The sequence below is a fragment of the Panthera onca genome, chromosome A1, assembly GCF_046562875.1.
Source record: "Panthera onca isolate mPanOnc1 chromosome A1, mPanOnc1 haplotype 2, whole genome shotgun sequence".
In the NCBI taxonomy this organism is placed as follows: Eukaryota; Metazoa; Chordata; class Mammalia; order Carnivora; family Felidae; genus Panthera; species Panthera onca.
In genome coordinates, this window is record NC_138339.1 from 103,538,757 (window position 1) to 103,552,447 (window position 13,691).

At 40.8% G+C, this 13,691-nt stretch overlaps 1 protein-coding gene across 1 annotated transcript; it reads right to left on the reverse strand.

Moving 5' to 3' along the window:
* Positions 1 to 4,121: 4,121 nt before the first annotated feature.
* Positions 4,122 to 12,291, reverse strand: CCNB1 (cyclin B1). The gene is made up of 9 exons (XM_060635639.2): positions 12,086 to 12,291; positions 11,295 to 11,465; positions 11,045 to 11,197; positions 8,216 to 8,398; positions 6,587 to 6,745; positions 6,132 to 6,368; positions 5,486 to 5,626; positions 4,752 to 4,862; positions 4,122 to 4,353 (listed from the first exon to the last, which is right to left on the reverse strand). The coding sequence occupies exons 1-9, from the start codon at positions 12,104 to 12,106 to the stop codon at positions 4,246 to 4,248; spliced, it is 1,284 nt and encodes a 427-aa protein (XP_060491622.1). The 5' UTR covers positions 12,107 to 12,291; the 3' UTR covers positions 4,122 to 4,245.
* Between the last annotated feature and the right edge of the window lie 1,400 nt (positions 12,292 to 13,691).

Sequence of the window (13,691 nt, forward strand, 5' to 3'; positions counted from 1 at the left end):
ATGACTGAATTCTTAGGAGATGCATGACCTAGTATTTTAAGGTGACCTTATCTTGACATCTAAAATTTACTTTGAGGGGCACCTGGATGGCTCAGTTGGTTAAGTGTCCTACTTCGGCTCAGGTCATGATCTCATGGTTTGTGAGTTCAAGCCCCACGTTGGGCTCTGTGCCAACAGCTCAGAGCCTGGAGCCTGCTTCCTATTCTGTCTCCCTCTCTTGCTGCCCCTCCCACACTCATGCTCTGTCTCTCAAAGAGGAATAAATGTTAAAAAAATTTTTTTCTTTAAATTTACTTTGAAGTGGCTCTGAGAAAGAAAAATATATGCAAACATGTATATATCCCCCCATCACACACACATACTTTTCTTTCTTTACACCTGTAGTTTAATATTTGCCTACATAAGTACCTACAACTTTGCCCCCTATCAGAAAACAATTCTTTCTTGTATCCTTGGAATATTTACAGAAGTCTTTCAAGTACTTACCCACAGAGAAAACGTGGTTTCAGAGTCTTTTTAAAAACCTCCATTTCCAATGAAATTAAAAATCACCACACAAAGAATTCCAAAATATTCCAAAAGAAAACTACTTAGAGAAACCAATTTGACAATAAATTTCATATATTTAAAAAAAATAAAAATAAAAAAAAGAAAACTACTTACAAGTTGAGCAGTTAAGGGGTGCCTGGGTGGCTCAGTCAGTAGAGCAACCAGCTCTTGATTTCGTCCCAAGTCATCATCCCAGGGTTGTGGGATCCAACCCTACCCCCAGCTCTGTGTTCAATATGAAGCCTACTTAAGATTCTCTCCCTCCTTCCCTCCCTCTCCCCTTTTCCCCTGCTCACTCTATCTAAAAGAAAAGAAAAAAAGAAAAAAAAAATTAAAAGGAAAACGAGCAGTTAAATAATCTCCAGATCAAGGAGGAACTGCAAAAGAAATTTTAATGACCAGAAAAAGATGAAAAGGAGGGCTTCAGAAACAAGCTGTCTCAAAGGAGAATGCATCAAGGATTTTATCACTAAAATACATGGAGTATTTAACTGAAACTAGAAAAAGAAAAGAAAAAGAAAAACAGATGGTGAGAATTGATGTAAAAGCTAAAATTATAGTGACCTCTGGCTCTTGGTTTTGGCTCAGGTCATGGAGCTCATGGTTTGGTTCTTGGGTTCAAGCCTTGTGTGTGGGTATCCGCTAACAGTGCAGAGGCTGCTTCGAATTCTCTCTCTCTCAAAGAAATAAAAAGTTAAAAAAATATAAAACTAAAACTACAAAACAAAGGTAGTAGAAATGATAACACCAAACCTGACTCTTTGAGTAAATGTGCTGCCGAAGCAAGCACAAAACCCCTTCTCTTAAAACACCAATAAAAACCCTCCAGTCAAGCCCAGTTAGAAAACAAAAGTATCAAGGATGAGACAGAAGCTATATATACGACTATAATTTTAAGAATCTAGAATAGTTATTTCCTATTAATAGAGGGAAGGTAATTCCTAAAAAACACTGGCAATGTAAAACATACCATTCTAAGCAGATCCAGGCCAAAGGACTTTACAGTTTACATTTATTTATTTTTGAGACAGAGAGAGACACAGCACATGTGGGGGTGGGGCAGAGAGAGAGGAAGACACAGAAACTGAAGCAGGCTCCAGGCTCCAGGTTCTGAGCTGTCAGCACAGAGCCTGAGGCGGGGCTCAGTCGGTTGAGCGTCCGACTTCGGCTCAGGTCATGATCTCATAGTCTGTGGGTTCGGGCCCCGCGTCGGGTTCTGTGCTGACAGCTCGGAGCCTGCTTCAGATTCTGTATTTTCTTCTCTCTCTGCCCCTCCCCTGCTCATGCTCTGTCTCTGTCTCAAAAGTAAAAACATTAAAAATTTTTCAATGAACGAGTAATTTTAAATTACGAGATGTAAAAATGTAAATGTCTTTGATCCAACTTAAAGGTAGTAAGAGAAAAACTAGAAAACCATAACAAGACTGAACCAGTTTACCAAATAAGATACAAAATCTTCTCAAAGAAACAGATTAAACCCATGTATCATGAGCAAGAATTCATTCCACTTTAGGAAAACTCTAATGTGGAATATTAAAGCTGAAAAAGCAAATGAATTTCCACAGCTTTGCCACTTAACTCTAAACAGAAATAAAAGAAAAAAATCTAAAACATAAACACTACCTAAAGCCTAACAGCAAAAACAGTAAATAAAAATACTTAGATGCCTAATCCAGGAACAAAATAGAGGGCTGGGATCTGTTTATTATGATTATTTTGGAGATTCTAATACAATAAATACCATAAGCACTGAAAAAAACCAAAATCTGTAGATTTAAGGCCTAGAGAACTCCATTAAAACAAATTGAGTAAAAAAATCAAACCAAAACAAACAAAAAACACAAATTGAATAAAAAAACTGATGTCAGTTGGGTAAGCAAACTACAACTAGCAATAAAATTAGTGGGAAATAGATTGTATTCACAGTAGTGACAAAACCCCCACAAAACCAGCAATAAACTTGACAACACAAGTGCAGTAATTATAGAACTAAAATTCTAACATTCCATTGGAGGGCATGCAACAGATCTTGGAGAAAAACGCTTCTGGATGGGAAGACATGATGTATACTCAAAACCTCAAAGGAGCTTCTCGGTAACTGGACATAACTTTGTTATGTTTGAAACTGCCCCAAAATATCTGAGAAATAGTGCTTGCTTCACCTTACCAGATAATATAATAGTTTTATACTTATCACAGGAAAAAACATTAGGAAATAGATGGGAATTGTTTCAATTCAGCTGGACAAGGATAATCTTGATCATGTGATACTGGTGTAAGTGGGCACCCATCTGGAAGAGTCTTACTTTATGCCATATACAGATAAAGTTTATTGAGGGATTATAGATATAAATGGGGAAAACTCCAAATTTTACATGTTTACTGTTCTGAGATGGAGCAGATCTTAAGACTGAAAATCCAAAAGCAACTGTAGAAAACAAGATTTGACAATATAAAAACTTCAGTGTCTGCATGGCAAAAGAGCATAAACAATCAAAAGACAAATGACAAAATGGAAAAACCTTACATATCAATAAGTAATCAACAAAAATTTATTCAACCTAGCCATCAGAATTAAAAATTAGGACAGCAAACAACTTAGATTATTTCTTGCCAAATTCACAGAAACTGGAGAATCATTCTCTTCGGTTCTGGCAAGGAAGCAGAGAAATCCAGCACTTTTGTACATTGCTGATGACTCTTGAGAGTCATCTGGCAGCACCTGCCAAAACTTAGAATGCACATACCTAGAGAACCCAGAGTACAAAAAGGAAAGCATGGTATTTAATGATCAACAGGTTTATCTGTAGGAGCAAAGAGGAAAAGCAATCTGAAGATCAACAGAATGGATAACCTATATTTTATCCATACTATGGAATGGAAATGCCCACATATAGGTAAGGCCTATACATGTTAAAAGGAATTGCTTATATATAGAATGATTCCATTTCTTAGAAATCCCCCTAACAACTTATTTATAAGCATATTTGTATTTATAGAATCAAAGAAGGATACACCCCAAACTGTTGTTGGTGCCTTCAGATGGATGGGATTGAGCTGTAAGAATAGGGGGTGGGGAGTAAATTAACTTTTTTTTAGATACTTTTATGTGTTTTGAGGATCTGCTTTTATTTGATCAATCAAGAAAGTGAAAAAGTGTAGAATATAAAGTTCTTATTTTTGCAAATAAAAAAGTTGATAGTTTAAGAAATAGTGGTAGAAGTAAAAACTACTTAGAATTATGGCAGAAACCACCAGAAGAAACATAAAACAGGAGGACTAGGGGTAAGGTGGCAGATCTTTGACAGAATAAGGCAGCATATTCTCCAAGATAATTGGGCTTACATGCAGTATGCCCTAGAGAACAGCTTTAAATGCCTTCATGACCATAGTAATTCATACAAGAATGCAAAGCCAGGTACATAAAACAAACACCACACAAGTAACAATTATATATATGTGCTGGGTCCCAATAAACTGAAAGCACTTTTTATATTCCCCATCGTATCTTTAACACACCTTTTTGGTTACCCTTGAGTTAGGAAGTAGCCACATTCAAATGAGTTAAGGTGTAAGAAATAAAAAGGACCACAAACTTTATTAAAAGTAAGTAAACGTAACATATAATATGTACAGATGGCACATGGTGCCAATTTTATTTGTAGTTATTATAGTACTCCAACTCAAGTTTACAAGTTACACCTTTGCCACAGCCTTGGCTAAATCTTGAACTAGTGCAGAATTTAGTTGTGCTAGAGTGCTGATCTTAGCATGCTTAGATGTGGCATACTTGTTCTTGATAGTCTGGAAGACAAAAGCATAATAATTAATGAAGGGAAAAAGGAAAACATTGTGAGACCCAATAGTACAGAGAGTCACTTAAAATAATTCCAAGGGCACTTGGGTGGCTCAGTTGGTTAAGCGCCTCGGTTTTGGCTCAGGTCACGGATCTCAGAATTCGTGGGACAGAGCCCTGGGTTGGGCTCCACACCGTTTCCAGCGTGGAGTCTGCTTGGCGTTCTCTCTCTCCCTCCCCCTCATTCTCTTGGTGTTCTCTCTCTCTCAAGTATTAATACACTTAAAACAATAACATTATTAAAAAAAAAAAATCAACTCCTTGAAAATAAACTATTCATTTACAGACTTGAAGTCTTAAGTATTTTCACTTGTCCTCCCAACACCTTACAATGCCCCTGACTTACCATGTGCTTTGTAAGCCCACGATTCACCATGACTATATTCTTAGCCAGGTGTTGCATAACATTTAGAAGGGATTCTTCAGTGTATGACAGGTAATGCTGTAAAGTTGGTGTCTACGGCAACAAAAGTTAATGTTAGAAATGCTCATGAAGAATGGTTCTCAGAAAATTTCTGTAAGTTAGTCAAGAGTAGGGGTAGGAAGAGGGATTCTGTAGGACTGATTATAACTGAAATTTAAGATAAATTTAAGATGCTTTCTTCCCCAAATACTCTTCTTTCATGCTTCTCCAGGACCCTGTACTTATTAAACCTATTATACACTAATGTGCTCAAACCTAATTAAACTTCTTTAATTGCTGACTAGTGTACCCCCCAAAGCTGGGCTCCAAATTGTTTGACACCAACATTCGCATGCCTAATACTACTCCTAAGGCCTAGGGTAGCACATGGCACATAGGAGAAATATGTGTAGAATCAGGGAGTATGAATGGACTTCTAGCATGTCATTTGACCCGCCTGAGAGTCTTCATCTGTGTAAGGTGAAATTAGGTAACGAAGTGGGAGTATCTTATGAACACATAGTAAACAAGATAACATTTTTAATCATTCTCTCAGTCGATGCTCTATTTTTAGAAATCATTTGAATTGTCCTTTAATGAAAACAGTCCAGTATTAGCGCAAACATCACTTAAAATTTAAAAGCTTTGGGTAATGTAAGTCTGCAGGAAGAGCTTACCCATTCACCATTGTCGAGAATTTTTAGTGCTAGGCAAAAAGCTCCTGCTGCAATCTGAGAAGGAGGAAAGTGCACCATATCGTAATCCAGCATAGTTAGCTCCATCAGGTATTTGGCCAAAGTATGTTGCTCAACATCAACCTGAAACAAAACCCACAGGTCTCTGAGCTTTTGTCAGAATTCTGTTATGGCAATAACCAGTATACCCTTAACTATAATTACAAGTATTTGTCTATAAACTCTCAAATGCTGGGGCGCCTGGGTGGCTCGGTCGGTTGAGCATCTGGCTTCGGGTCAGGTCATGATCTCACAGTTTGTGAGATCAAGCCCTATGTTGGGCTCTGTGCTGACAGTTGGGAGCTTAGAGCCTGCTTCCGATTGTGTCTCCCTCTCTCTCTCTCTCTCTGCCCCTCCCCCACTCATGCTATATCTCTCTCAAAAATAAACATTAAAAGAATTTTTCTAAACTGTCAAATTCAACTACCCATGGAAAGCCTCAATGAAAACATTAATACATAGCCTGACTGGAAATAAAGAACGTCTTGATGTCTTCCTCATGTAGAGTTATAAGTCAGGTGAATCAGATCTTTGTGATTAGCAGTATTTCATAATGTCCCATACTAAAGATTATCCAAGAAATCTGTACCTCTCCAATCTTAGATGCTCTCCGAAGGAAATGCAGGGGTAGAGGGCGGCCCAGACCAAAATTTAAAGATCTTAGAATCTTCATTTCCATCTGTCTGATTTGGTGCTTGGTGTAAGTGTTGTCAGTCACAAAGGCAAAGTCACCAATTTCTGGAGGGTACATTTCTTCGTATTTACTTGCAATAAACATGGCAGTGACACCAACCAGCTGCAGCATCTTCTTGGGTACACAATTATTCTGCAATGGGAATTCCAACCTGATGAACAACTAATATGTACTTGAAAAAAAAGAGACAACATAGCTATGAAGGGAACATGGGAAAAAACATTCTAAGAGCAAAATCTCAATTAATGACATTCTACCCCACAAGACAGATGTTAGCCGGAGAAGTTTGTTTCTTAGGACTCAGCTAGAACCCTGGAATGGAGAACCCTCAGGTACTGAATTATGCTCACCTGCATGAACCGATCAATAATGGAAACAGTCATGTACATGGTCTCCTGCAGTAACCTGAATTTCATTTGAACCTGTACTAGCCAGTCAATTAGGATGGCTCTCATGTTTCCAGTGACTTCACGACCCAGTAGGTATTTTGGTCTTACTGCTTGCTCTTCCTGCAAAAGAATGCTGATTATCCTTTAGAAGCAAGACTACCTGTGACATTTCTGATCAGAAATATTAGTCATCACAGAACAGTAATGGAGCATTTAGAATCTCTAACAGGTGTCAACTTAATTCTTCATACTGTCACTACAAACAGCTCTATCACTGAGGAAGAAAGCAAACATTAAATAGGGCAGTTTGACAGGTTTTTCATATTGGCAGATCTCACTAAGTTCAACTTACCATCACTGTTACCTGCCCACACTCTGTAACCACTTCAACCCCAAGATATCTTGCCATCATCTCAGATCTTTTCACTTAAGACTATAAACCCAGAACCTGAGCTTTATGAAGTAGAGAAAAATAGCACCAGCTATTTTCCAGATCAGCTGGAACCTATATGCTACCACTCTCCTGCTATAGGATTTAAACCCTCAACACACCATAGGTAAAAAGAATGAACCATCAAGGACCAACGCATACATCTGCTAAACCCACCCCACCAAAGTTAGATAACTTTAAAAAGGGAGATGAAACCCAAAGTGGAAGCCTGGTCCTGGCAAGGAAGTCTTCTTACAGAACAATTGTATAGAAAATCTTTTGGATGCCCAGAAGAACCAGACAAGAGAGAAAAGATGTTAAATGGTGCTGAAAGAAGAGAATGCCTTATAAACACACAACTGGGCAAATGTGCTTGTTTGCTTTTTTGTTAGCATACAGAATGCTTCCTTGTTTTGGCGGGCAGGAGGAGCAGAGGGCATATGCCACTAATATGAAGTTTCAGAAGGGATATGAAATGGAAGAAAACCAAAAACTTTTTTATTGTACTCTCAGACACAGAAAAATTTCCCTGGTGTTACATGCACATCAGCCACAAGGACCCAAAGTGCCTTGCGCTGCTGGTGGTTATAGTTTTTCGGCATATTCTCCATTATGGCCTACCTCCTGCCTCTAATCCTCAAACACAGAGCCTGGGAATTGCCCATCCTTAACCTATGGACATTCATTAGGGTTCTGGGGGCACCTGGGTGGCTGAGTTGGTTAAGCATCTGACTTTGGCTCAGGTCATGATCTCGTGGTTCGTTGAGTTTGAGGCCTGCATCAGGCTCTAGGCTGACAGCTCAGAGCCTGGAGCCTGCTACAGATTCTATGTCTCCCTCTCTCTCTGCCCCTCCCCAGCTTGCACTCTCTTTCTTAAAAATAAACATCAAAAAATTTTTTTTGAAAAAGAGGAAAAAAAAAAGCATTCGGGCAGTACCCAGTGTCACTTTGAATTTTCTCTGTCCAAAATGGCAAACAAAAGATATCCTTGGTTTGTCTGGGGACTTGATTTTTGGTACCCCACGAAGAAGAATTTCCAAGTGGCATCTGTTAAGAAACGCTACTTACATCCTGCTTGAATTCTTGTAAACAAAGCAAAATATCTTTAATAAAGCTAAGCACCATTTAGAAAAAACAAATATTCTGGAAGTAATACAGACCTCAAGTTGTCTCAGATAAGCATAAATATCTTTCACATATTCACTACAAAGGTTTGGATCAGCTCCATCTTCTGCATCCACATCGTTCACTGCAAGAATTACATCAGAGAAAGCCTGACACAGATATTCTTCTGCAGGGGCACATCCAGACGTTTCCATTGGGCTTGGAGACGGAGTATCAACCTTGAAATAGAGAAACCTTTTGAAATAATAGCAAAGAGAAGCATACCATCCGGGAATGAAGGCCCAATTATTGGTACCGATTCAACAGACCAACTGCTAAAAAGACATATAATTCACAATTCATTTCCTTAAAGGAAAATTAGTTTCTTTTCAAATTTATTCAGTTTCTCTTCAGGACATGATTAATACAAAAGTGAAATGCCCAAACAGAATGAGCCACTTTGAAATCAGTAGAACCTCGACACGAATGGGTAAAACAGAGAAAAAGCAAACGAAATCACATGGTAGACTTTCTTCTAAAGGAAATGAGTAAATAACAAATCTGTTTATCAGTGTCATGTGAAGTCAATCCAAATGAATGAGTCTTTTGTCTTCATTTCAAAACATGGACTGCTTCTCACTGCCCAGGAAAACACAATGTCTGTTCTGCCTACCAAGGACTAACAGAGTTCATTCGTTATCATTAACCATTTCCTTCAAGCTCCAGTTTCCCCTTTGTTCAAACATTCATTGATCATGTTCTTCTAGTCAAGCCCTGTGCAAGACATGGTCTTTATAGTGTCCTCAAAGGGATTTGAATCTATCTATCTATCTATCTATCTATTTTTTAATTTATTTTTTAATGTTTATTTCTGAGACAGAGAGAGACAGAGCATGAGTGGGGGAGGGGAAGAGAGAGAGGGAGACACAGAATCCCAAGCAGGCTCCAGGCTCAGAGCTGTCAGCACAGAGCCCGACGTGGGGCTTGACCTCACAAACTGTGAGATCAGGACCTGAGCCGAAGTCGATCACTCAAGTGGCTGAGCCACCCAGGCACCTGTTTGAACTGTTTTGAAAGATGAAAAGATTACTAGCTAAAAGAGTGTGAGGGTAGGAAAGGCCTTTTTTAAATAAGTGGGACAGCAAAGACCATCAGTATGGGACTTTCAAGGAAACCACACATAGTTGGTATGACTGTACATGCTATAGGTTTCATGTGTCATGTCCAGAATGTTAACACTAAAGCAACAGCCTCAGATCTCCCACCCTTAGATACAAGGGGCTAGGCTGAATGACTTTTACAGATCATTTTCTCAACTGGTTTTAACTACTTTGTTTTGTATGTATGTATGTATGTATGTATGTATGTATGTATGCAATTTTTTATTTAGGAGTGGAGCCTGTGCTTGATCCCACCACCCTGGCAGATCCTAGGACCTGAGCAGAAATCAAGAGTGGGATGCTCAATTGACTGAACCACCCAGGGGCACCTACTTTTTGTTTTTTAATTTAAAGATGCCATTGTAGGGGCACCTGGGTGGCTCAGTCTGTTAAGCGTCCGACTTTGGCTCAGGTCATCTCCAGTTTATGGGTTCGAGCCCCACATTGAGCCCTGCACTCTCAGTGCAGAGCCTGCTTGGGATTCACTGTCTCTCCCTCTCTCTCTGCCCCTACCCTGCTCTCTCTCATGTGCTGTCTCAAAATAAACACTGAAAAAAAAAAAAGTATTCTTATAAAATTAGAGCTTCATTAAATGCAGTTCATTGTAAATCCAGCAAAGCCCCTTTTAGGTGTCCTGTTTCTCCTTCAAAGGAGTGGATATATTTACATGACTGATGTTTAGTTAAGTTCTTAATTTTAGTTTTTGAGGCCAAATGTTAACTCATTTTATCTACTCTGAAAATCTACATTTTTTTCTGCTTTACACTTTTATATATTCCAGTGTTACAGGCTTATTAATTATTCAGTGGCCACATTAGGGAGTAAAAGGATTCAAGATCATCTGTTTCAGTCAATAAATTCTGGTCAGATGGCTTGTACCAAAGACAGTAAAATCTTTGATCCATGCACATATGATAAATCAATACCATTAATAAAGAGCAGGAGGGGCTCCTGGGTGGCTCAGTCTCTTAAGCTTCCAACGACTCTTGATTTTGGCTCAGGTCATGATCTCATAGTTCGAGGGTTTGACCCCGCAGTGGGCTTCACATTGAAAGCATGGAGCCTGCTTGGGATTCTCTCTCCCTCTCTCTGCCCCTTTGAGAGAACTTTCTCTTTCAAATAAACTTAAAATAAATAAATAAATAAATAAATAAATAAATAAATAAATAAAAGAGGGGGGAGGCAGTATAACAAAACGATTTAGAGCCTAGGTTTTGAAGCCAGATGGCCTGGGTTTAAGTCCATATGTGTGATCAGATGTGTGACTCTAGAAAATTTACCTAATACTTCTCTAAGCCATTATCTAAAAAGTAGAGGTAGGAATACAAGTAAGAGAGTCAATACAAAGATTGGGTGAGTTATGGGGCGCCTGAGTGGCTCAGTTGGTTAAGCGTCTGACTTTGGTTCAGGTCATGATCTCTGGGTTTGTGGGTTTGAGCTCCGCATCAGGCTTTGGGCTGACAGCTCAGAGCCCAGAGCCTGCTTCGGATTCTGTGTCTCCCCCTCTCTCTGCCTCTCCCTCGCTTACACACACTCTCTCTCTCTCAAAAATAAATAAACATTAAAAAAAAATTAAAGATTGGGGGAGTTAAATGTATTTGAAGTGCAGAGGCTACCTCCTGCTAAGCACTCTATAAATGTTACTATTATTACTATTTGTTCAAACACTGATTCCACGTTATTATTAAATGAGGGAAAGAAACAACCAAACCAAAGTAAGTTTACCAAAATAGGCTCCGGAGAAAGCTTTTCTTCTTTAACAGGCTCATGTTCTGGCTCTGGTTCTGGCACAGGTACAGACACAGGCTCGGGTGCTTTGTCCAGAGGTTTTGGTATTTTTTTAGCAATAACTTTTCCAGGAGCCAAAGTTTTTGCTTCCTGTGGATGAAAGAAGAAAATGAACTGTTTCTGCATCAAGGGTCACAGCTGTAAGGTGGACTCTTACAGAGAAGTTAGATCAGGAAGAGATAGTTACCTTTTTCAGAGGCAATTTGGCTTGTGGCTGTTCACTGACTTTGTTACCAATGTCTCCGAGGGCTGTTCTTGGCCTCAGTCCCGGCTTGGAGGCTGCAACAGTGGCCAGAGGCACGCGCTTTGCGCCTGCCATACTGATCTTTGCCTTATTTTCAACATTAACTTTCGTGTTCTGAAAGAAGCAAGACCACTTTCAGAGCTGGCCCAATCAGAGCGGAGTAAGTCAAGGGTCAATTAAGGTGGGGCAAGAGAGAGGCTCTCAGGACAAAAGTTGGCTGTAAAAAAAAAAAGGGTTCCCAAGGAAAACCGGGGTTCCAGGATCTACCCTTCGGTTGTGACATGTCAATTTCTTCCTAGAACCTCTTCACTCATCTATTCAGGGGTTGTCGGTTTAGTCCCGGCCGACCCTAAAATTCCACGAATTTACATTTGAAAGGAAATAAAAAAGCCTGCAATTGCAGGCATTTTCTCTCCGGGAAGGGGGTTATGAGGTTGGTGGGTGTCGGCTCTGGGGCCCTCTATCACATTTTAAAAGAGGTTTCCTGTGGACCCTCCATCGCCCTCCCCACTCGCGGCAAGCATTTATCCAAGGCTGGTCCAGTTCTCTTCCTCTCTTCGTCGGTCCACCTAACTCCCCCACCAAGCCAGGGGCCCACCGATCCCCCCCGCCCCCGTCCTCCTCCCCAAATCGCTGCCCTGGTCCGCTCGAGAGCCTCCGGCAGGCGACAGAGGATGCGAGGACACGCAGCAAGCCAGGAAGGCCGCGTTTGTTCATCGTCCGCAGCAGCTCACCCTGGTGACCCGGAGCGCCATGGCTTCCTCTTCACCAGGCAGCAGCTCAACGGGGAGAAGCAGAGCACGGGAGCCACCGAAGAGCCGGGGACCTGAACGCACCGCAGACCAACAGTCGTTCCTCCGCAGCACGCCGGGAGGAGCAGTACCCAGCCTCAGGTTTAAACCCCGCACTGCTCCCTCCTCATTGGTCTGTTCGTGGCACTCGCTCCCTTCCCATTGGCGGCTGCCTGTTCCTCCGAGAATGCGTTTCCTGGGCGATCCCGCGGAGACGTTCGAGAGGGGGCGGGGCCAGGCCTCTGCTCTCTCGCAGCTGTGCTGCCACCTGGAGAGGCGAACAGGCAGTGTGCCGCCGGCCTGGAGCGGAGACCTTGAGCGCAGCGGGAGCTCGCACAGGGAGTGGCTGGTGGCCTCTGAAAAGTGCCAGTGGGGCAGCAAGAGTTGGAGAAACTGAGAAGCAGTTATGGCTCTAATCTTGCTTATTGTTACACACTTTCCTCTTCTGCAGTGGACTGTAGCAGGAAAGGCTTTAAAATACATTCTTTAATTTGATTTGAATATTTTTCATTTGTTTTCATTCCTGGGGTGGAGGAACTGAAGCTCAGAGAGGGTTTGGGTGACTTTCCCAGGATCACAAAATGAATTACGTGGGAACGAAACTTTGGCTATTTTTTGGATCCCTGAAGTTTCCACAGCACAAATTGTATGTTAAGAATATTGTCACCTTCGGGGCGCCTGGGTGACTCAGTCCGTTTACCGACCGACTTCGGCTCAGGTCAGGATCCCACGGTTCGTGGGTTCGAACCCCCGCCCCCGTCAGGCTCTGTGCTGGCCGCTCGGAGCCTGGCCCCTGCTTTGGAGTCTGTGTCTCCCTCTCGCTCTGCTCCTCCCCCACTCACTCACTCTCTCTCTCAAAAATAAGTAAACATTAAAAAGAATATTGTCAGCTTTTTAACCCGCCAGATTACTTTAATCCAATTGCTTCCCAAAGCCAATCTTTTATTTTAGCTTTTTATTTGAAAATGATTTCAAATTTAGGAAAGTTGCAAACAAAATTATTACAAAGAATATGTATACCTTTTGCCCAGATTCAAGTACCCTTAACATATTACTTCATTTGCTTTATCATTTATTTTTCTCTCTTTCTATATAAATCTCTATGTCTCACTGTATATAAAAATTTTCTTCCTGGGGCACCTGGGTGGCTGGCTCAGCTGGTTAAGCCTGTGACTCTTGATTTCGGCTCAGGTCATGATCTGGGGATTTGCAAAATCGACCTTGCTGTCAGCACAGAGCCTTCTTGGGATTCTCTCTTCCTCTCTCTACCCCTCTCCTGCCTGCAGTCTCTCTCTCTCTCTCTCTCTCTGTCTCAAAATTAATAAACTCTATGAAAAATTTGTTTCTTCCTGAAACATTGGATGGTAAGTTATACATACTTACAGCCCTTTATCCCTTAATTCTTTGGTGTGCATTTCCTAAGAAAAAAGGATATTCTCATATATAACCACAATACAGTTATCAATTTCATAAGTATACTGTTTTTAATGTTTATTTTTAGAGAGAGAGTGCACATGTGCATGCACATGAGCAGGTGAAGAGCACAGAG